Source organism: Anabrus simplex, chromosome 2 (assembly GCF_040414725.1).
Source record: "Anabrus simplex isolate iqAnaSimp1 chromosome 2, ASM4041472v1, whole genome shotgun sequence".
In the NCBI taxonomy this organism is placed as follows: Eukaryota; Metazoa; Arthropoda; class Insecta; order Orthoptera; family Tettigoniidae; genus Anabrus; species Anabrus simplex.
In genome coordinates this window covers 587,793,384-587,815,524 of record NC_090266.1, presented here as the reverse complement: position 1 = coordinate 587,815,524, position 22,141 = coordinate 587,793,384, and the positions used below count along the sequence as shown (strand labels likewise).

Genomic DNA, 22,141 nt, shown 5'->3' with positions numbered 1-22,141 from the left:
AGACTGTGTACCTGTGTAATAAGATATTTGTTACCTAAAAAATTATGCTGAAACGTGTTCCCTTACTGAAGACCATAAAGTAATCATGATGAAGAGGGTTAGTCTTACTGACATTGCTTTGTTTCTCAAAATACAGTAATTCTCTGAACAATAATTAGGTGGTAATGCAAAGAAAATGGGAGATTTACCCAAATTCAGACTCAAGCGTTAAGTCTTTTCAGCTTGGTATTGGGAGAAACTGAAGCTACTATGAAACATTTCCTGCTGTAAATGTGGTATGATATTTATGCAAGCAGAGATCATTTATAAATGAATGAGTGAATAATATAAAGAACAAAATACCCTTTTCCAACAAATGTCAGTTGATTCTGAAACATACCTATTTGTCCTTGCAGTCTTAGGCCGGGGACGTGGGCGAATGCTGGTCTTAGAAACATCCGCATCATCTCTCATATCTGGTGATTTGACAGCAAATCCCCTGCTTTGTACTGATTCTCTTCTCCCATTAGATCTCTAGAGGATAACAGAAAATAATAATATTTACAAGATATTGGGTGTCTGAAAAAATATTTACCTGAAAATTAGGGTTCATCAGCTGAAATAAATGATCCCATTGTTATATATATTTTTACGTATGGTCATCAGAGCCTTACAGTGAGGCTTGGTACTCCCAGGCAACCACAATAGTTCACTGTAAAATTATTAGGTGGTACCACTCTCAGATCACTATCTACCAGAACAGCTGTATGGTAGGGCATGCATTTGTGATTGTGGTAATGGTACATTTCTATTGTTGACAAGGAATGATATACTTGCGGAGGAAGGGCACGTTTGCATCTCACATACAGTGAGCATCTGTGTGGATTAAAGGAGAGAAGTATAAATAGAATGTTAGGGGTGATATGTTTTCATTTCTTAACAAATTATTCCAATCCCTACCGTATTTACTCGCGTATTAGACACCCCCCTGGTTTTTCGAGACGAAGAAAATGAAAAAATAAATCTCGCCTATAAGACCCCCAACGTAATTCGTCAGAGATCGATGACGATTCCGCTTCGAAGCGGGTACAAGTCTTATTGCAGCTCTGATGACAACGCACACATTTGTGAATAGTTTCGTCCGTACGACCTACGCAATGAAAAACGCGTCGAATCCATGCGGTACATCTGTGTTTCGTAGTTAAGAAATGTCCGCCTCTGTAGCGTAGGTCTACTGCAACTCTGATGACGTCCCACAAATAGATGAATAGGCCTAGCTTCGTGTCCAACCCACATATTGCAAGCATGCATCAGTCATGCTGTATGTCTGTGTTTTGTAGTTAACCCTAGAATCATAAAGTCCCTCCAGTGTAACACGAATAATAAACTTTCGTCTGTCAGACAACCAAAAAGAAAAGCACTTTAATAAGTATAAACCCAACATTTTATACAAAATACTGCACCCGACAGGGGCATGATCCAAGGACCCCTGGCCAATACTGGTCTTTGAAATTACAGACGCAATGATCTTTGAGGGAATAAAACCAAAACTAATTAATATCCATATCATTAAGACAGGTAAAATGAGTCTTTTAAATTTATTCCACAGGATTTCATTACTTGCGATCTATTGCGCAATACCTTCCTTTGTGTAGCAGGAATACGCAGCAGAAGCCAAGCCCACCTAGACTCGGGCGGGGTTGCAATCGGGGATTCACCATGACGTAACTCGAGAGAAGACATCCCTTCCTCACGACGAGGAGAATGAGGGGAAGCAAACTTTTTCGAAGCGAAATATGGAAACAATCCTTAATTCAGACTAGCCAACTTGATTATCTACGATCTAAAAATTAATGAAATTCGAATTCTGGAGTCGTCTCCCGATTTAAAAGAGATAAATGTCACTGGGGCATTTATTTAGTGTCTAATGTCCTCTTACTCGATAACTTTCAGATGAAGAAAGAATAATGTGTTGTTTCTGTGTGGAAAAGTACCGGGGCCATCTGTTTATTCTCAAAGACACCTCCTTGACAAGGGAATTCACCCCCGCGTGGAAGGGGAAGCCGGACAGACCTTAATTAATTACAGGAGATCCTACGAAGAATAATCGTACGGATATGTTTCAATCACATCAGGTGAATACTGGTCACCTGATAGTCGTACTGTTTAATCTCTAACAGGCCGTGGATAGGCTAAATGCAGATTTGGGGTGGGAGAAGTGGTCTCCTTGTAAAAAGCACTGCTGAGTTCGAAGGGCGTCATTCGAGATTCTCAGCTTACCGAGGGTGGAGCTATATTTAGCTAAGCTCCCAGTGATCCTTTGTTTAAGTGACTTTAAACTTAATTTTCAAGTGAAAAATATTGCGATCTATTGCGCAATACCTTCCTTTGTGTAGCAGGAATACGCAGCAGAAGCCAAGCCCACCTAGACTCGTAAATACGTAAATACGTAAATATTGCATAGATTTGATAGACGTGACACCAGTGATTAAACTTTAAAAAATCAGTGACGTGTCGCAAACACTTAATACGATTATTATTATTATTATTATTATTATTATTATTATTATGTGTTGCTGGAATGGCTGATGACAGGGAAAACCGGAGTATCCGGAGAAAAACCTGTTCCGCCTCCGTTTTGTCCAGCACGAATGTCACATGGAGTGACCAGGATTTGAACCACGGAACCCAGCTGTGTGAGGCCGGCGTGCTGCCGTCTGAGCAACGGAGGATCCTTATAAGTACATTAATAACAGTAAAATCAATTGGTCTCACCTCCTTCTACACCCCACCGCCGTTAAGTTTATTTACCGCCAACCCCCCCCCCCAAAAAAGAAAATTAAAAGAAGGGTTGTTTCTTTATGTTTAAGGGAGATTCCAAACACCAATGTTCACGTCTATTACTTTCAGTTTTGAGATATAAGTATCCCCATAAAAATGATGTACTTTTCACTTCATTTCACACTACTATCCCCCCCCCCCCCAAAGTGAATTTTCCCGCAAAAAAATACTTGTTTCTTTAATAGTACAGGATCCTCTAAATACCAATTATCACGACTCTAACTTCTTCAGTTTTTGATTTATGTGTCCTCATGAAAGGAATTCAACTCTTTACACTTCCGCCCTCCAAGATGGTTTACCCCCCAAAACGCGTTTTTTTTTTTTTCTTTTAAAGGAGATCCAAATAGGAATTTTCACGTCTGTAACAACTTTAGTTTTTATTAGATGTATGTATTCTCATACAATTAAGTCAATTAATTTTTTCAATTCTTTCACCCCACCCCCTACTTCATTGCATTTTCCGAGAATACGTTTCTTTACTTTTAAAGCAGATTGCAAATATCAAATTTCACGTCTGTAACATCTTCATTTTTGAGATATCAGTAGCCTAATTAAAATAATTTAACACCATTTTCAGTCACTTTAACCCCCCTCTCCACCCAAGTGGTATTTCCGAAAACTAAAAATACACGTTTCTTTATGTTTAATAGAGATAAAAAAATACCATTTTTCACTTCTGTAACATGTTAAGTTTTTTTAGATATACTGTAAAAATTCTCATTTTAAAATTTCACCCCTTTTGAGTTCCCCTTATGTTTCTTTACATTTACAGGAGATTCCAAACACCCACTTTTTACGTCTGTAACATTTTACGTTTCCAAGATATTCTGTAGATATAGTCTTTCAAAAATTCACCCCAACTTGTCACTCCTGTTTAACCGCCATTAATTGGATTTTCCAAAAACTAAAAAATACGTGTTCCTTTATTTTTAAAGGTGAATCCATATACAAATTTTCAGTTCTGTAATATCTTTCGTTTCTGAGATATATGTATCGTCATTAAAGGCATTCAACCCATTTTCACCATTTACCCTTCCTATTGGGATTTACAGTAAACAAAAAAATACGTGTTCCTTTATTTTTAGAGGAGATTCTAACTACCAATTTTTACATCTGTAAATTTTAAAATTTTAAGATGTAGACACACTCATTTTAAAAATTTCACCCCCCTTTTCACCCCCCAATATTTCAGGTCTGTAATATCTTCAGGTTCTGAAATATAAGTAGCCTCATTAAAGGCATTCAACCCATTATTCACCCTTTTACACCCTTCCTCTTGGGATTTTCCGAAAACAAAATAATACGCGTTCCTTTATTTTTAAAGGAGATTCTAAATACCAATTTTTACATCTATAAACTTTAAAAGTTTTGAGATATAGATACACTCATTTTAAAAAATCACCCCTTTTCACCCCCCATTAATGGGATTTTCCAAAAACAAAAAAATACGCGTTTCTTTATTTTTAAAGGAGATCCCAAACAGCAATTTTCAGGTCTGTAATATCTTCAGGTTCTGAAATATAAGTAGACGCATGAAAGGCATTCGACCCCTTTTTCAACCTTTTCCACCCTTCCTATTAGGATTTTCCGAAAACAAAATATAAGTGTTTCTTTATTTTTAAAGAAGATTCTAAATACCAATTTTCACATCTATAACCTTTAATAAATAATGTTAATGGTTTTACGTCTCACTAACTACTTTTACGGTTTTCGGAGACGCCGAGGTGCCGGAATTTAGTCCCACGGGAGTTCTTTTACGTGCCAGTAAATTTACCGACACGAGGCTGACGTATTTGAGCACCTTCAAATACCACCGGACTGAGCCAGGATCGAACCTGCCAAGTTGGGGTCAGAAAGCCAGCGCCTTAACCGTCTGAGCCACTCAGCCCGGCTCTATAACATTTAACAGTTTTGAGATATAGATACACACATTTTAAAATATTATCCCCTTTTCACCCCCTTAATTGGATTTTCCAGAAACAAAAAAAATTGGTGTTTCTTTATTTTTAAAGGAGATCCCAAACACCAATTTTCAGGTCTGTAATAACTTCAGTTTCTGAGATATAAGTAGCCTCATTAAAGGCATTCAACCCTTTTTTCCTTTTTCACGCCTTTTCACTCCCCCTATTGCGATTTTCCGAAAACAAAAAAATACGTATTTCTTTATTTTTAATGAAGATTCTAAATACCAATTTTTACATCTGCACACTTCAAAAGTTTGGAGATATAGATTCACTCATTTTAAAAATTCACTCCCTTTTCACCCTCCGAATAATTGGATTTTCCAAAAACAAAAATATACGTGTTTCTTTATTTTTTTAAGAGATCAAATGTACCAATTTTCAGGTCTGTAATATCTTCAGTTTCTGAGATATAAGTACCGGTATCCTGATTAAAGGCATTCAACCCATTTTTCCCCATTTTCACCCTTTTTCACCCCTCCTGTTGGGAATTTCTGAAAACAAATAATACGTGTTTCCTTATTTTTAAAGAAGATTCTAAATGCCAATTTTTACATCTGTACACTTTTAAAGTTTTGAGATATAGGTACACTCATTTTAAAATTTCACCCCCCTTTTCACCCCTTTAACGACGGAATATCCAAAAATCCTCTGTTAGCGAGCACCTACATCTTTATATGAATGCATCCACAAAATTTCATTCCTTTATGTCCAGTAGTTTTGGCTCGGCGATGATGAATCAGTCAGTCAGTCAGTCAGTCAGGACAAGTTATTTTATATATATATATATATAGACTAGCAAGATACCCGTGCTTCGCTACGGTATTATACTGAAATTTATAATTGAATGCTTATTGTTTTAGATATATAATCCGCCGAAATTCGCGATCTGACTCGTATTCTGCGAGAATCCACCAAAATTCCCGATCTGACTGGTTTTCTATTATTTTACGGCACGTTTCCTCCCATTTTTCAATCTTCCTTTCCAGCAATCGATTTCGTACTTCCCGGGCTAGGCTCAGGTATTCCTCCCGGTCAGTTGGGTCCGTAAATCTTTGCCATCTTTTCCTATAATATTTTTAATATGGATAAAATCCTTCACGAGATCCGGCGTGGCGTTATATTGGGTGCCTTGACGGCACTGAACCCGCGGCCGGACTGCATTCTTAGTCATTACCCGTCCAGGAGCCGTTTCCAGCGCGGTGCACACATTTGACGACGTTCCGGATTATTATTATTATTATTATTATTATTATTATTACTATTATGTGTTGCTGGAATGGCTGATGACAGGGAAAACCGGAGTATCCGGAGAAAAACCTGTCCCGCCCCCGTTTTGTCCAGCACGAATGTCACATGGAATGACCGGGATTTGAACCACGGAACCCAGCTGTAAGAGGCCGGCGCGCTGCCGCCTGAGCAACGGAGGATCCTTATAAGTACATTAATAATAGTAAAATCAATTGGTCTCACCTCCTTCTACACCCCACCGCCGTTAAGTTTATTTACCGCCACCCCCCCACCCACCACAAAAAATTAAAAGAATGCTTGTTTCTTTATGTTTAAGGGAGATTCCAAACACCAATGTTCACGTCTATTACTTTCAGTTTTGAGATATAAGTATCCCCATAAAAATAATTTCCTTTTTTTCACTTCATTTCACAATACTCCCCCCCCCCCAAGTGAATTTTCCCGCAAAATAATACTTGTTTCTTTAATAGTAAAGGATCTTCTAAATACCAATTATCACGACTCTAACTTCTTCAGTTTTTGATTTATGTGTCCTCATGAAAGGAATCCAACTGCTTTACCCTCCCGCCCTCCAAGATGGTTTCCCCACCAAAACGCGTTTTTCTTTGTTTATAAAGGAGATCCAAATACGAAATTTCACGTCTGTGACAACTTTAGTTTTTATTAGATGTATGTACTCTCATACAATTAAGTCAATTAATTTTTCAATTCTTTCACCCCCCTACCACCTTCATTGGATTTTCCGAGAATACGTGTTTCTTTACTTTTAAAGCAGATTGCAAATATCAAATTTCACGTCTGTAACATCATTTTTGCGATATCAGTAGCCTAATTAAAAGAATTCAACACCATTTTCAGTCACTTTTACTCCACCCCTCCACCCAAGTGGTATTTCCGAAAACTAAAAATACACGTTTCTTTATGTTTAATAGAGATAAAAAATACCATTTTTCACTTCTGTTACATGTCAAGTTTTTTTAGATATACTGTAAAAAAATTTTTAAAAAAATTTCACCCCTTTTGAGTTCCCCTTAAGTGGAGTTTCCAAAAACAAATCACCTATGTTTCTTTACATTTACAGGAGATTCCAAACACCCACCTTTTATTTCTGTAACATTTTACGTTTCCAAGATATTCTGTAGATATAGTCTTTCAAAAAATTCACCCCAATTTGTCACTCCTGTTTAACCGCCATTAATTGGATTTTCCAAAAACTAAAAAATACGTGTTTCTTTATTTTTAAAGGAGATCCCATATACAAAATTTCAGTTCTGTAATATCTTTCTTTTCTTAGATATATGTATCCTCATTAAAGGCATTCAACCCATTTTTCACCCTTTTACACCCCTCTTATTAGGATTTGGAGGAAACAAAAAAATACGTGTTCCTTTATTTTTAGAGGAGATTCTAACTACCAATTTTTACATCTGTAAATTTTTAAGTTTTAAGATGTAGACACAATCATTTTAAAGAATTCACCCCCTTTTCACCCCCCAATATTTGGATTTTCCAAAAACGAAAAAATACGTGTTTCTTTACTTTTAAAGTAGATCCAAAATACTAATTTTCAGGTCTGTAATATCTTCAGGTTCTGAAATATAAGTAGACTCATGAAATGCATTCGACCCATTTTTCAACCTTTTCCACCCTTCCTATTAGGCTTTTCCGAAAACAAAATATACGTGTTTCTTTATTTTTAAAGGAGATTCTAAATACAAATTTTTACATCTATAACCTTTAAAAGTTTTGAGATATAGATACACTCATTTTAAAATATTACCCCGTTTTCACCTCCCTCCTAATTGGGTTTTCCAGAAACAAAAAAATACGTGTTTCTTTATTTTTAAATGAGATCCCAAACACCAATTTTCTGGTCTGTAATATAATCAGTTTCTGAGATATAAGTAGCCTCATTAAAGGCATTCAACCCTTTTTAACCCCTTTTCACTCCTCCTATTGCGATTTTCCGAAAACAAAAAAATACGTGTTTCTTTATTTTTAATGAAGATTCTAAATACCAATTTTTACATCTGCAAACTTTAAAAGTTTGGAGATATAGATTCACTCATTTTAAAAATTCACCCCCTTTTCACCCTCCCATTAATTGGATTTTCCAAAAACAAAAAAATACGTGTTTCTTTATTTTTAAAAGAGATCAAAAGTACCAATTTCCAGGTCTGTAATATCTTCAGTTTCTGAGATATAAGTACCGGTATCCTGATTAAAGGCATTCAACCCATTTTCCCCCATTTTCACCCTTTTTCATCCCTCCTATTGGGATTTTCTGAAAACAATAAAATACGTGTTTCCTTATTTTTAAAGAAGATTCTAAATACCAATTTTTACATCTGTAAACTTTTAGAGTTTTGAGATATAGATACACTCATTTTAAAATTTCACCCCCCTTTTCACCCCCTTAGTGACGGTATATCCAAAAATCCTCTCTTAGCGAGCACCTACATCTTAATATGAATATATCCCCAAAATTTCATTTCTTTATGTCCAGTAGTTTTGGCTCGGCGATGATGAATCCGTCAGTCAGTCAGTCAGTCAGTCAGGACAAGTTATTTTATATATATCGATGATTCTCTATGTTGTTTACGTAACATGTTGTGGCTATAATTAGCGTCGGCGATGGGTCTAATCCATCGGCGCGGCGAATTTGCATTCAACTGAGGGTCGGTTCAAACCCGGGTGTTTGTTCAACGTTTGTATAGTTTCTTTAATGGTGTTTCGTTGGGAAATAATTGTGTGTTTTTAGTATAGGGATCGCTCAGACTTGTTGCATGAATGTTAATTTCATTTGTCAATATTGTCATATAGCCTCAGTGTTTATGGTAAATGTTTCCGTTCGTATCACGTCACGGCGAATCGCTTTGCGATAAACAATACTCGGATCCATCACACACGACTACAAGTCGATAATGAACCACAACAACTGTTAATAATTAATGTAATTTATTTGTGAATATATGTGCGTCATTCCCATCGTCATCAAGGTCTAATAAACCGCTTGTATTAATCTAAACTTTAATTTGATTGTGTTCTCATTGTAGTTAAGTATGCCCCGTTTCTCTTACCCTGTATGCCATTAAGGTAATGTTAGATAAGCGCCTATTTTATCATATTTAACGCCCTGTAGATATTTTGCCGGAGCTTTTTCTGGGTAGGGGTGGGTACAATACAGAATATTATACTTAAAACTACCACACGTAGTGATGACAATACACTCTGGTCAGTTTTTCTTCAATAGGCACATTCAATGCGCTGTTTTGCCTGGTGATCAAGACAAGTGCCTTCAGCGTGTCTTACAAAAGAATCGGGTCATTCCTCATTTCTTTGGTGGACAAAACGCACAAATTTTTCTTCCTTCAGCAGTACCTGATTGAGGCTCTTCAGGAATGCCATCTTTTCCAAGAATTTCAGCGATGGTCCTCTTCAGGCTACGCCTCAAAGTTGGTGTCTGAAGTCTATCTTGCAGCTTTGGAGCCATTAGCATTTCGGATATATTCTTTGCAAACTCTCGCCTTGAAAGTGGCTTTATGCCTTTTCGAACCATCTTATGCAAATAAATAATGTATCCATTGACAAGTGATGTATTAATCATAGTATAAAAGATACACATCGGCCATCTTCTCGCTTTTCTTGAAGAGGACATCAATGTTGACATTTCCTCGAAAGTGTCCACGCACCTTTAGTCCCATTGTAGTCTTCCGCCATAGCCGGTTTCCCACTGGCTGCTATTGTTCCTACTTCATAGCATGTAGAAAGGAGGATTACATTCTTGTTTGGTTTTCCTTTATAGGATACCATTGATTTTATACCATCATAACAAAACATGGAGGACCCAAGCTTTCTTCCTTTGACTGTTTTCATCTCTGGTGGTATCTGTGGCTTGTCTTTTCTCATTGTTCCAATGATTGTCAGGCTATGGTCGCAATGCAGAGAATCAGCCAGACGAATTGAGGTGAACCAATTGTCGGTCGTGATATTTCTGTTTGATCCATGTCTTGGCCGGGTAAATTCATTCACGAAATACCGTACATTACCACTAATGTCGCCTGAAGAGAGTGGTTCTTTGTCTAATTCAGAAAGAACTGCCGCTATCAATTCATCAACGTGCGCTAGATTTTCCATTTCAGTATCCCATTAAGCTTACGTATTACGTACAAAAACATTACTGTAATAAACCAAATATTCACACTATTTACAGCTATGTACAAAACACAAATACTTTCACAAATTATAAACTTTCGTCTCTCAGGCGACGGTCATATCCCAGTGAACAAACAACTGGACCGTTATGCTTGAAACCAAGGTCAGCACTGATTGTTGATAGCTGGGGAAGAATAGATGGAGGGGGGAAGGCACAGTTCATTAGCATCTGGAAATTCCCGCGGAAACTACAGAGGTGCGTAGTCTGGGAGACAAAAGTTTATGATTCTAGGGTTAATAATGTCCGCCAGCGTAATGGCTAGCACAATTAGTTGCTGTTTTCGGGGGTCTGACTTCGATTCCCGGTACCGTACTGCCAGAGATTTACGAATGGTAGGAAGGATGATATTCGGTAAAAGCGGTAGGTATCTGTAACTCCCCTCCACTGGGCGTGTCTAAAAAGAGCTGTATCACTTCGGGATGAGGAAACGAGTTTACTTTAGTTGACAAATATTCGCGGTTGTTGCTATTTATACAGCAGGCGAGGTCATTAACAAAATGGTCGTTTAATATCTCGTAACTCGGGCCATTATAGGGTATATATTTGGAGAGAAGTAGGTACCGGTAAGTTTAAAACGTGATAAAAGCTATCCAATTAAAACCATTGTTTTACTCGCCATCGTACCTAACAAATAATAATTTTATGTCCCCACGTACTTTAAACCTGTGTTAGAGAAGGACAATTATGTGGTAATTGTGAGTGGTACAAATGACATTGCTGCAAATGAAGGTGAGGAACTAATTATGACTCTCAGAGGTAAGCTTTCCAAACTACCTGACTCAAAAGTAATTGTAGTTAATGTGCCACCTAGGTATGACCTTTTAGAGGACTCATGTGTGAACAAAGCTGTACATGATGTAAATATAAAAATCAAGAGATTATGTAAGAGTTTTAGAAATGTCTATGTAGTAGATACTTTAGGTCTTGGCAGGCAAATGTTTACTAGGCATGGGTTACATCTGAATGGTAATGGAAAAGCAAATCTCTGTAGACAAATTGCTACAATTATCAACAGAGATTTGCAAACTAATCTGTACTTAAGAAAACCCATACCACTAAACTGGCACATACAGGGAAACTTGCCAGAAAACCCAGACCCTTAAATCAAGATCTATGTACAAGGATCTGGGTTCCAGGGACGTTCTCAACTCATGAGTCAAACGTTACCCAATTGCAACAGTCAAGTTTTAGGGAGGAAGGAGGTCTGAGATTGCTCTTGGTAAACTGTCAGAGTGTAGTAAATAAACAATTAAAATTCGGTACATTGATGGAATCTTATGAGACTGATGTGGTGATAGGAGTAGAATCATGGTTGAGAGAAGGGGTGGGTAATAGAGAAGTATTTCCAGAAGGATACACAGTCTATCGTAGAGACCGAGGAGATAAAAAGGGAGGGAGGGTGTTTATTCTGGTGAAGGAAACTTACTGTTCACATGAATGGTTTACCGATGAAAGGGATGAAATATTAGGGATAAAATTAGTTTGTCATAATATGAAGGAGGTGGGAATTATAGGAACATACAGGCCTGGAAGAGAGGAAAGAGACATGGAAATATTTGAGAAAATAATAGATTATACTCATAAAAACAATAATAATGATATGGTAATAATTGGGGGAGATCTAAACTTGCCTGAAGTTGAATGGAATGGAGCTGCAAGTGAAGCCCATGAACAGAAACTGGCAAATAAGTTAATTTGGGAGGGAGGATTTACACAAGTAGTACAAGAACCGACTCGTCTCAATAACTTACTAGATGTATTCTTGGTTAAACCATGGGAAATTGTTGATAAAACTGAGGTAATTGAAGGAATAGGTGACCATAAGGCTGTAATAATGGATGTAGGACTGGTACCTAAAAGGCTTAATAAGAGGGTCACACAAGACAAGAAATTATACAGAAAAACTAAAGTTGATGAATTTGGGACTTACCTTAAATCACAATTCAGTTGTTGGATAAGTGAAGGGAGTAATGTGGATACACTTTGGGCTAAATTTAAAGGAATCATTTGGGAAGGAGAGAAGAGATTTGTACCTGTTAAGAAGGGTAAAATGACCTCAGACCCTGTTTATTATACAAGGGAAATAAGAAAATTAAAAAGAAAATGTAGAATAGTAAACAGGAAAATCAAAGAGGGTAGGGAGAATAGAGAAACTAGAAAACAGCTAATGAGGGAACTGAATAGAGTGAAAAAGGAAGCAAAAGAGAATTATATGAATGACATTCTTCAAGAGGGTAATGACCACAAAGGGAAATGGAAAAAGCTGTATTCATATATTAGGAATCAAAAAGGAAAAGGAATCCAAATTCCTACAATGGTGGGAGAAGGGGGGTGAACACTATTTAACAGATACTGAGAAAGCAAACCTCTTCAGTAGGGAATTCAGAGATTCAGTAGAAGATTGTCACGGCTTGGAAACCATAACAGAAGATAGAGAGGGAGAGACACATAGGGAAACAAGAAGCTTCTCATTCACAAATTAAGATATTTTCAGAGAAATCCAACTGCTTCAGCAAGGAAAAGCAGCAGGAAGTGATCAAATTACTGGGGAGGTATTAAAGACAATGGGGTGGTATATAGTGCCTTATTTAAAATTTCTCTTTGACTATGTCATAAATAATAGTGTAATACCAAAGGAATGGAAGGAATCTATAATAATACCAATTTATAAAGGAAAGGGTGATAAAAGGAAACCAGAGAACTACAGACCAATCAGCCTGACCAGTATAGTTTGTAAAATACTGGAGAGTTTACTAGCAAAATACATCAGAGGGATATGTGATGATAAAAATTGGTTCATGAGGAGCCAGTATGGATTTAGAAAGAAATTTTCTTGCGAGGCACAACTGGTGGGATTTCAGCAGGACATATCAGATCAGTTGGATTCAGGAGGCCAGTTAGATTGCATAGCCATAGATCTTTCCAAAGCCTTTGATAGAGTGGAACATGGAATATTATTAAAGAAATTGGAGGGAATAGGACTGGACGTAAGGGTTATACGTTGGATAAGAACATTTCTAAATTCAAGAGTTCAGAAAGTCAAAGTAGGAAATTATATATCACAGGAAGAGAAAGTTTGGAAGGGAATTGCACAGGGTAGTATAATCGGTCCGTTACTTTTCTTAATATACGCAAATGATTTAGGGAACAATATAACATCGAAAATAAGATTGTATGCAGATGACATAATTGTTTATAGGGAAATAAATAACATTGAGGATTGCTCAGAATTACAAAGGGACCTTGAGAGTATCCAGGAATAGGTTGAAGAAAATAATATGAAGATTAATGGAGACAAATCAACTGTTACAACATTTACAAACAGGAGCTTTAAAACTGAATTTGAATATACTTTGGATGAGGTAGTTATCCCTAAAGATGGCAAGTGCAAATACTTAGGTGTGAGATTTGAAAGTAATTTGCACTGGAAGGGTCATGTTGATGACATTGTTGGGAAAGCATACAGATCGTTACATGTCATAATGAGGCTACTTAAAGGATGCAACAAGGAATTAAAAGAAAAAAGTTACTTAAGTATGGTTCGTCCATTATTGGAATATGCAAACAGTGTTTGGGATCCTCACCAAGAATACCTAATAAAAGAACTAGATGGTGTGCAGAGGAAAGCAGCAAGGTTTGTAACAGGGGATTTCAGGAGAAAGAGTAGTGTATCAGAAATGCTAAAGGAACTTGGTTGGGAACCTTTACGTAAGAGAAGGGAGAAAACTAGACTTATAGGATTATATAGAGCCTATACAGGAGAAGAAGCCTGGAGAGATATCCGTGAGAGGCTTCAGTTGGAAAATAATTATATTGGTAGAACTGACCACAAGTACAAAATTAGAAGGAATTTTAGCAGAAGCGATTGGGGTAAATTTTCATTCATTGGGAAGGGCGTGAAGGAGTGGAACAGTTTACCAGGGGTAGTGTTTGATCCTTTTCCAAAATCTGTACAGATATTCAAGAAGAGAATAAACAACAACAGAGAAAATAAATGAAATGTTAGAGGGCATTCGACCAGTGCAGGATATTGTAAATAAAAAATGTGTGTGATTAAATTAATTCCATCCCCTGGTCTATGGAGTTTGGACAGCCCAAGTAGGGGACTGCCTGTAGGGGTGAAGTACAGTGGGGACTTCGAGGGCCCTGGGACCGCTACGGTAGCTGTGAAGGCCCTTCAGGAACTCTGAAAAGTGGTGGCAAAAGGGGCTCTGGTTAAGACGCAGCAGGTCGTTATGCTACTTATGTTCCAAAATGGGTAAAATATAAATATGTAAATAAATTCAATGTTAATTTTAATCTTATACCAGTTGTATATTATTATCAGAAGTAATTTCGCATACTGTATATGAGTTGACTATGTTTGTAAGATATTATAAGTAGAATTTTGTAAACAATATACATTTATTAAGGATGATGTATGTGTTCAATAGAACAAATTATTAGCGTAAATTGTATAATATTGTATTCTAGGAAAATTTTCGTCTCTTGTTAATTTAAAATTTAGTGCTTGACAATAATGTATTTTAGTGTAGCCTACCATTTGCCACCGAGGTAGACACCTCATTTGCAAATAAAGAGATTTTGATTTGATTTGAAACGATTTTCGGAGACGCCAAACAAAACATAGGCCTACTACCGGTACTACGGTATGCGTTAATAAAAAGAGACAACGAACGTACAAAATTAAACATTATGATGATAAAACTCATTACCGCCACACCTGTAGATATCCATAAATGCGGTATATTTTCCTGTTATTTATTTTTATTTTTTCCGTCAAACTTTTGGCATTATCAGGGCGATAATATACCTAACCTAAACAATGTGGTCTGTCTTATCTCATGGACAGCTGTTTACGCAAATCCTGATGTGATAAATGTAGAGAACAAGCATGAAATATACTCAAAAATAAGGGTCTGTGTTTCGACAGCCGCAGTTATTAAAAGAATGTTTACAGTTACTATGTAGGCCTATTACATTCGGAAGTACAACTCGTAACATACGCTAGTTATCAGCTGATGGTTTGGCATGCCTTCTACAGTACGGCTTTATTCGGAAGGAGTGGCTTCTGCTACATATACACCAACTGGGAATATCAGAGACCATCTGGGAATAGGTTTACACTGTTTAGACTCTATAATCGGGAATGAAATTATTTTTAAGAGGTTCAAAAAGACGGAGCCTCGTATGCTCTTGATTGCAGTGCATGGCTCAAAGAGAATGAAGCATGGCTGACGCGACTGACGAGAGATAGCAGTGAAGATGATGTCACTTAGAATGCCGACACGCCGGTAGCAAGGCAAGGAAGTTGGTGGCGCAAGGCGATAATTCAAATGAAAGCAGTGATCAGGTTTACTGTGTGGTAGGCCTACTGCTGAACTGACAGAGACAAATGACAATAAGTTCTTTTGTATCAATAATTATATAAATGAAATGTCGTATGGCTTTTAGTGCCGGGATATCCCAGGACGGGTTGGGCTCGCCAGATGCAGGTCTTTCTATTTGATCCCCGTAGGCGACCTGCGCGTCATGATGAGGATGAAATGATGATGAAGACAACACAGACACCCAGCCCCCGTGGCATGGGAATTAACCAATTAAGGTTAAAATCGCAGACGCGGCCGGGAATCGAACCCGGGACCCTCTGAACCGAAGGTCAGGACGCTGTCCGTTCAGCCAACGAATCGGACAATAATTATATGATAACACGATACCCTTATCCCTTTCTTCTACGGGATCGAGTAGAAGTGAGACGAATCTTCGTAGAGAGTTTTTACGGCCGTATGCCCTTCCTGACGTCAACCTCACCAGAGGAATTAATGAGATGTAACGAGTGACGTGATATGAGTAACTAAAACGGACTTTTATATGCAGGTACCGTAGGCCTAAAAGTCGTGTTCACCATTTTTTGTCTTTTTACTTTAGAAACACTGCCTTCCGACGAAAATAGCCAGTATAACTTAAATACATTCTAAGTTTGTTAAATAAAAGTATAGAATGTTTACACGTTCAATTTATAGCTCTTTATAACGTAGAAGTCATGTGTTCGCTGCACAAAATTTTGAGGTTATCGCATATTGGACCCCCCTTTATTATTTTTGGCTTAAAAGTGGGGAAAAAAGGGGTCTAATACGCGAGTAAATACGGTAATTTCTTTTCCTGTAAATGAATGTGTGCCCCAGTTTGACCACTTGAATTCCAACTTTATCTTCATGATCTTTCCAACCTTTAAAAGCTCCACTCAAGCTTGTATGTCTATTAATGTCATTCCACCCTATCTCTCTACTGACAGCTTGGAACATGCTGCTTAGTCGAGCAGCTCATCATCTTACTCCCAAGTCTTCCCAGCCTGAAGTTTGCAACATTTTTGTGACACTACTCTTTTGTTGGAAATCACCCAGAAAAAATCATGCTGCTTTCCTTAGGACCTTTTCCAATTCTCATATTTTAATTTCATATTCCAATTACTTGTATGAATACTGCTCAGTCCATATAATAGGAAAGATGATAGAACAGAGCAATGGCAAATCGTTTGCAGACTTGCAATATTTCTGGTTTCTGAGTTTCTAAACATCATCTATTTTGTAGGCAGAAGGTGCAGTCCAGGGAACTTTATTCAGTGATGCTCAAACTATGTATAAATATAATTTTTCACCAATCAATTAGTTAATTTTGAATTTGTTAATCTAACTTATGAGGGAATATCCATTTAGTACAGTTATCCTATTGAGGCCTATAAGAATTCATGCATTGCTATCCATCATGGCAGTCATCACAGATTCTCTGATAATAAGGGTGGCTGTCAAAAACTACTTGATCGGACTATTCCTGCTACTAAATCACCTTGATGTCAGATGTTACCGGTACAAAATACTTTTTTGCGGATGTCCACATTAAACTTCTACAAGATATGCCTTTTGCAATCAGACAGCAAATGCAGGTATGTCAGCTAAAATGTTCATCTGAAGTAACTCGTAAACCTGTCAAGATATTGAAATGCTGTTTTCACTCTCAAGTAGCTTATAATTGAAATTCATTACACTTCTAGTGTCAGTATCCGTTGAGATAATGTTACCAAAACCTCATGGCACTACAGCCCATGAAGGACCTTGGCCTACCAAGCGACCGCTGCTCAGCCCGAAGGCCTGCAGATTACAAGGTGTTGTGTGGTCAGCACAACAAATCCTCTCAGCCGTTATTCTTGGCTTTCTAGACCGGGGCTGCTATCTCACCATCAGATGGCTCCTCAATTCTAATCATGTAAGCTGAGTGGACCTCAAACCAGCCCTCAAAATGAGGTAAAAATCCCTGACCTGGCCGGGAATTGAACCCGAGACTTCTGGGTAAGAGACAGGCATGCTACCCCTACACCATGGGGACAACAAGAAAATGTTATCAGCTTTGTTTTTCAGACAGAACTACACTGTTTTGTACACCTAGCATTAGAGATATAAACAATGCAAATTCAGTGGTATGATTATTCTCAAAATCAGCAAAGTTCTTCTCAAGAAAATGATGATGATGATGATGATGATGATGATGCTTGTTGTTTAAAGGGGCCTAACATCGAAGGTCATCGGCCCTCTCAAGAAAATGGAACGTCTTCAGTAATGCTTTATTTGCCAGCCATGTGACCTATCCGAATGAATCACAGACCAGGAGATTAAGGCACGTGTTATGTACAGAGTACTTCACCTTCTTTTTTTTCAGAGCTTTTTATTCACTGTGCTGTGCCCATTAATACACCATGATAACACTGAATGGTTTAAAGACTTTAATAATGCAATGAAGGTAAAACAACGTGCAGTGGCTTTTAAGGAATAACATTAATTTTTATATGGCGGCCCACAACTGTTGAACAAGGCATGTTGGAAGACACTTCATTTCCTCAAGAAGCATGTGTCAGAATTATACTCTCTGGAATACTTGGTTTTCATGTCAATTTCATTGGTGACTATTGGAAGCATATCTAACTAGTGGTTTCTTCTGCTGTTTAAATATAATATGATAGTTTCTTAACTTTATTACAAATAAATGTACCTGAGCAAATACTGCTCATCACAATAGAATAAAATTTGTGTAGTTAGCATTTATAATTGATGTATTTATGTAAACTGCAAGTAATGTTGTTTTTTTGGTTTTATGTCCCACTTACTACTTTTCAGAAGTGTCACAAATATGATATAGGGCCAACTGCAGAAAACAGAATTGGACCCTCTCAAATTAATTGTAAAATAACCTATCAAAAACATCCACAAGTTTAACTGCATCAGATAAAAGCATAAATTTAATGCAAGATACATTCCTAACCACAAAAGCATAGTAGGATGGGGATTGGTCTATTGGTCTATTACAGAAATAATATGACCTGTTTACATAACAGAGAGCTCCACTGTCATCTGGATGTTTGGGAGGTGTCAGTGTCAGATGAAAGGCACGAGTGCCTCAATTCAAACTGTGCAAAGATCGGTCTGTGTGCAGTGTAGTATTTACTAGTTATGGCTTGTTTTGTGGACTGAGGTAGGCAATGGGGGAAGTAGTTGTTGTTGAATGAAGCCACTTGTGCACTTACATTGCTTCAAGAAGGCTACTCACAAAGATAAATTACCAGAATTGCCAGAATGCAACGATTTGCTCAGAATTAAATTTGGTGTGTGTGGAAACATTTCCAGAAGGCTGTATGTGTTGCTGGGCAACCTGGCATGGACCACCAAAGGAAATCCTCAGGGTACATTCGTTTTGTTTACCTACAGGCACTCCAAAAGTGCCAAGTTTAAGCATTAGCACTATGCATGGACTTACGCCAGGCTTCTGGAATAAGAGTCAGTGACCAAACAGTCAGAAACAGACTTCAGGGAGCCAATTAATTCCAAATATTTTTTTTCTGATCCAGATTACACTTCAGATTTTCTCACCGATGGTGCTGATCCTGACTGTGCTCTAGAAATTTGTCCTCAAAATCCATACCATGTTATAGCTTCCCTTGGTAGCCAAAGTCAGAGTAATGAATTAATACCTGAACCATCTGACAGTTCCTACAGTCCACATGATATTCAGCCTTACCCAACTGTTCACTGTGCTTCCTCAAATGGACAGAAACAAAAGATGTCAACAAACTGAAATACTAACTAGTACTCCACTCAGAAGCCAATGGCCGTAGCTGTGTTGAAACACCGGATCCTGTGAGATCTCCATAGTTAAGCAACATTGGGCGTGGTCAAGATTTGGATGGGTTGCCACGCACTGTTGGGGGCGGGGGTAACGGAATGGAGGAGCGGAAAGAACTGGCCACCCTACCATACGTAAACTCCGGCTCAGGCACACCTCTGCGGAGGTTTGGGCCTGCCTGCAGGAAAAATACACCCTTACCTTACCACTTAGAAGATAGCAACAAGAAAAAAAAAAGGAAAAAGAAAGAAAAAGAACAATATGAATGCGGTTCACAGAAACCTGCAAAGTTTCTCAAAAGGTGCAAGTCAAAAGGAAATAAAAAGTGGCTAGAGAAAAGTGGCATAAACTCTGCGTTACAGGAAAGAATGAACAATGAGAATGAGAAATTCCTTTGTTAATGTTATTTAATTACGATTATAGATAATTTTTTTTAGGATATATACATATTAGGTTTTAAGTTTAGAATATATATATTCTACATATAATACATCATGTATTATGAAAAAAAAAATTATACAAAGATTTTGGCCAGTTACAGGTGATGTGACATATCTTCCTAACTCTAAATAATGCCAGAGGTGAAATGAAGTCGTATGGCTTTTAGTGCTGGGATATCCCAGGAAGGGTTCGGCTCGCCAGGTGCAGGTCTTTCTATTTGACTCCCGTAGGCGACCTGCGCGTCGTGATGAGGATGAAATGATGATGAAGACAACACAGACACCCAGCCCCGTGCCATTGGAATTAACCAATAAAGGTTAAAATCCCCGACCTGGCCGGTAATCGAACCCGGGACCCTCTGAACCGAAGGCCAGTACGCTGACCATTCAGCCAACGAGTCGGACATGCCAGAGGTGATTAGGGTTCACAAGTATCAGAAACAACTGAGTGGCTGTGGAGTATGATCTTTGGTTTAGACAAACAATCTCTCTTGACATATTATTGGAGCAATATTGCAAAAAGTCATAAAAGCAGATGAAAGTGTTGTCTTTTGATCTCCTACTATGTGAAATCTAGTAAAACCTCTTAAATATTCTACATATGGGACTGAAATACCAGTCTTTCAGTGGAATTCAGTATAGGGAAATGGGACCACTTTTCCTTTTAATAGATTAGAATAGAATTATCCTATGACACTGTATGTGAGTACACCTTGGCTGAATGGACACCATTGAGGCATTTGGTTCAGAGGGTTACAAGTTTGATTCCTGGCTGGGTTGGGTATTTTAATCACGTCTGATTAATTCTTGTGGCACGGGGACTGGGTGTTCATGTTTGTCCAAACACTTTTCTCTTCATATTTGGACAGCACACCCCACTACCAACCACCACAGAAACATGCAATAGTGATTACATCCCTCCACGTTGGCGCCAGGAAAGGCATCTGGCCAAAAAGAGGCCAAATCCTCATGTGCGACAAAATTCACACCCGTGACCCAACAGGTGTGGGGGGAAAAAGCAGTAGAAGAAGAAGAAGAAGAAGAATAAGAAGAAGAATAAAGTACTGCATGTGAATACAAGGTTAAATTCTTTCCTGTTAAAGTAGCAAGTGCATGAAAATTCTGTAAACTCTTAATTGATTCTTTTTTTGTTTTTGCTTATTCTGCATTATCTTAATGTTTGAAGAACAATGATAAAACAAATGCTGTTGATTGAATGTATCAAGAGTTCCCTTATACATAAAAGTTGTTAATAGATTGTGAGAACACTCTCTGTTTATTCAGTTGGGGAAGGGTTCATTCAGGTAGCTATGTTCCCTATTTCAAAAGTTGGGAAGGTATGATCATTTCAAACAACCTTACTTTCCCATGTTAAGATTATTATGATCATGTCTCTTATACTGCTTAATTCTTCTTTAAATATACATGTGTATGTTTTTCAAATTTATAAAAGTCTGGTACTTTCTTTTTTGCTGCCCGCATGCATTTAAATAACTAGACACACATTTTATTTTTGAAAGAATGTGTACCAGAGTGCAAGAGTGACTCAGGCACCTCAGATAATGAAACAACTGATGAATCAACTGACATGAGTAATTTAGAACCTGGACTTACCATTGAAATGTATATCAAAGACCAAATTTTACCCTCACATTATGACATGGCAACCAAGCCTCGAGAGTAGTTTTCACTATTTTTTAATACCAATTTTCTTTACATATTTTACTAGGAAACAGTAATTTAGGGAGGCAAATCGGAACAACAGGCAACACCTCAAACTAGAAGAGGTAGAATCAAAGATTGGTCACTTATAACTCACTCCAATATAAGGGCTTATTTTTTGTGCCATTTGTGCACTAACATGCTGCTGCAACTATAATTTCCTCCGCACATCTACGATGGAATACATCCAATAATCAAGGTAAATCATTTACATTACTTACATATTCATACTTAATGTTAGATATGTTTGGATCAGTTTTAATTTGTCATGTTTTTCATCTGAGTACAGACATAAACCGCTTCCGCCCATGAAGGGTTTATAGTTATATGAACTATCACAATCACTTGTGACAAAGCTGCCTCTGTGGATCAGTGGTAGAGTGTCGGCCTCCGAATCCCAAGATAGCGGGTTCAAACCCGGCAGAGGTAGTTGGATTTTTGAAGGGCGGAAAAAGTCCATTCGACACTCCATGTCATACAATGTCGGCATTTAAAAGATCTCTGGTGACATATTTGGTGTTTACCCGACAAAATTCATTAAATCTCAGCCATAGACGCCT

At 37.7% G+C, this 22,141-nt stretch overlaps 1 protein-coding gene across 1 annotated transcript in view; it reads right to left on the bottom strand.

The window, feature by feature from the left end:
- The window catches only part of iav (transient receptor potential cation channel subfamily V iav), a 262,128-nt gene that overhangs the window by 2,704 nt on the left and 237,283 nt on the right, over window positions 1-22,141 (bottom strand). The window contains exon 18 of the mRNA XM_068226013.1: window positions 380-513. Coding sequence (XP_068082114.1) covers window positions 380-513 — 134 coding nt within the window. The remainder of the gene's footprint in view (window positions 1-379; window positions 514-22,141) is intronic.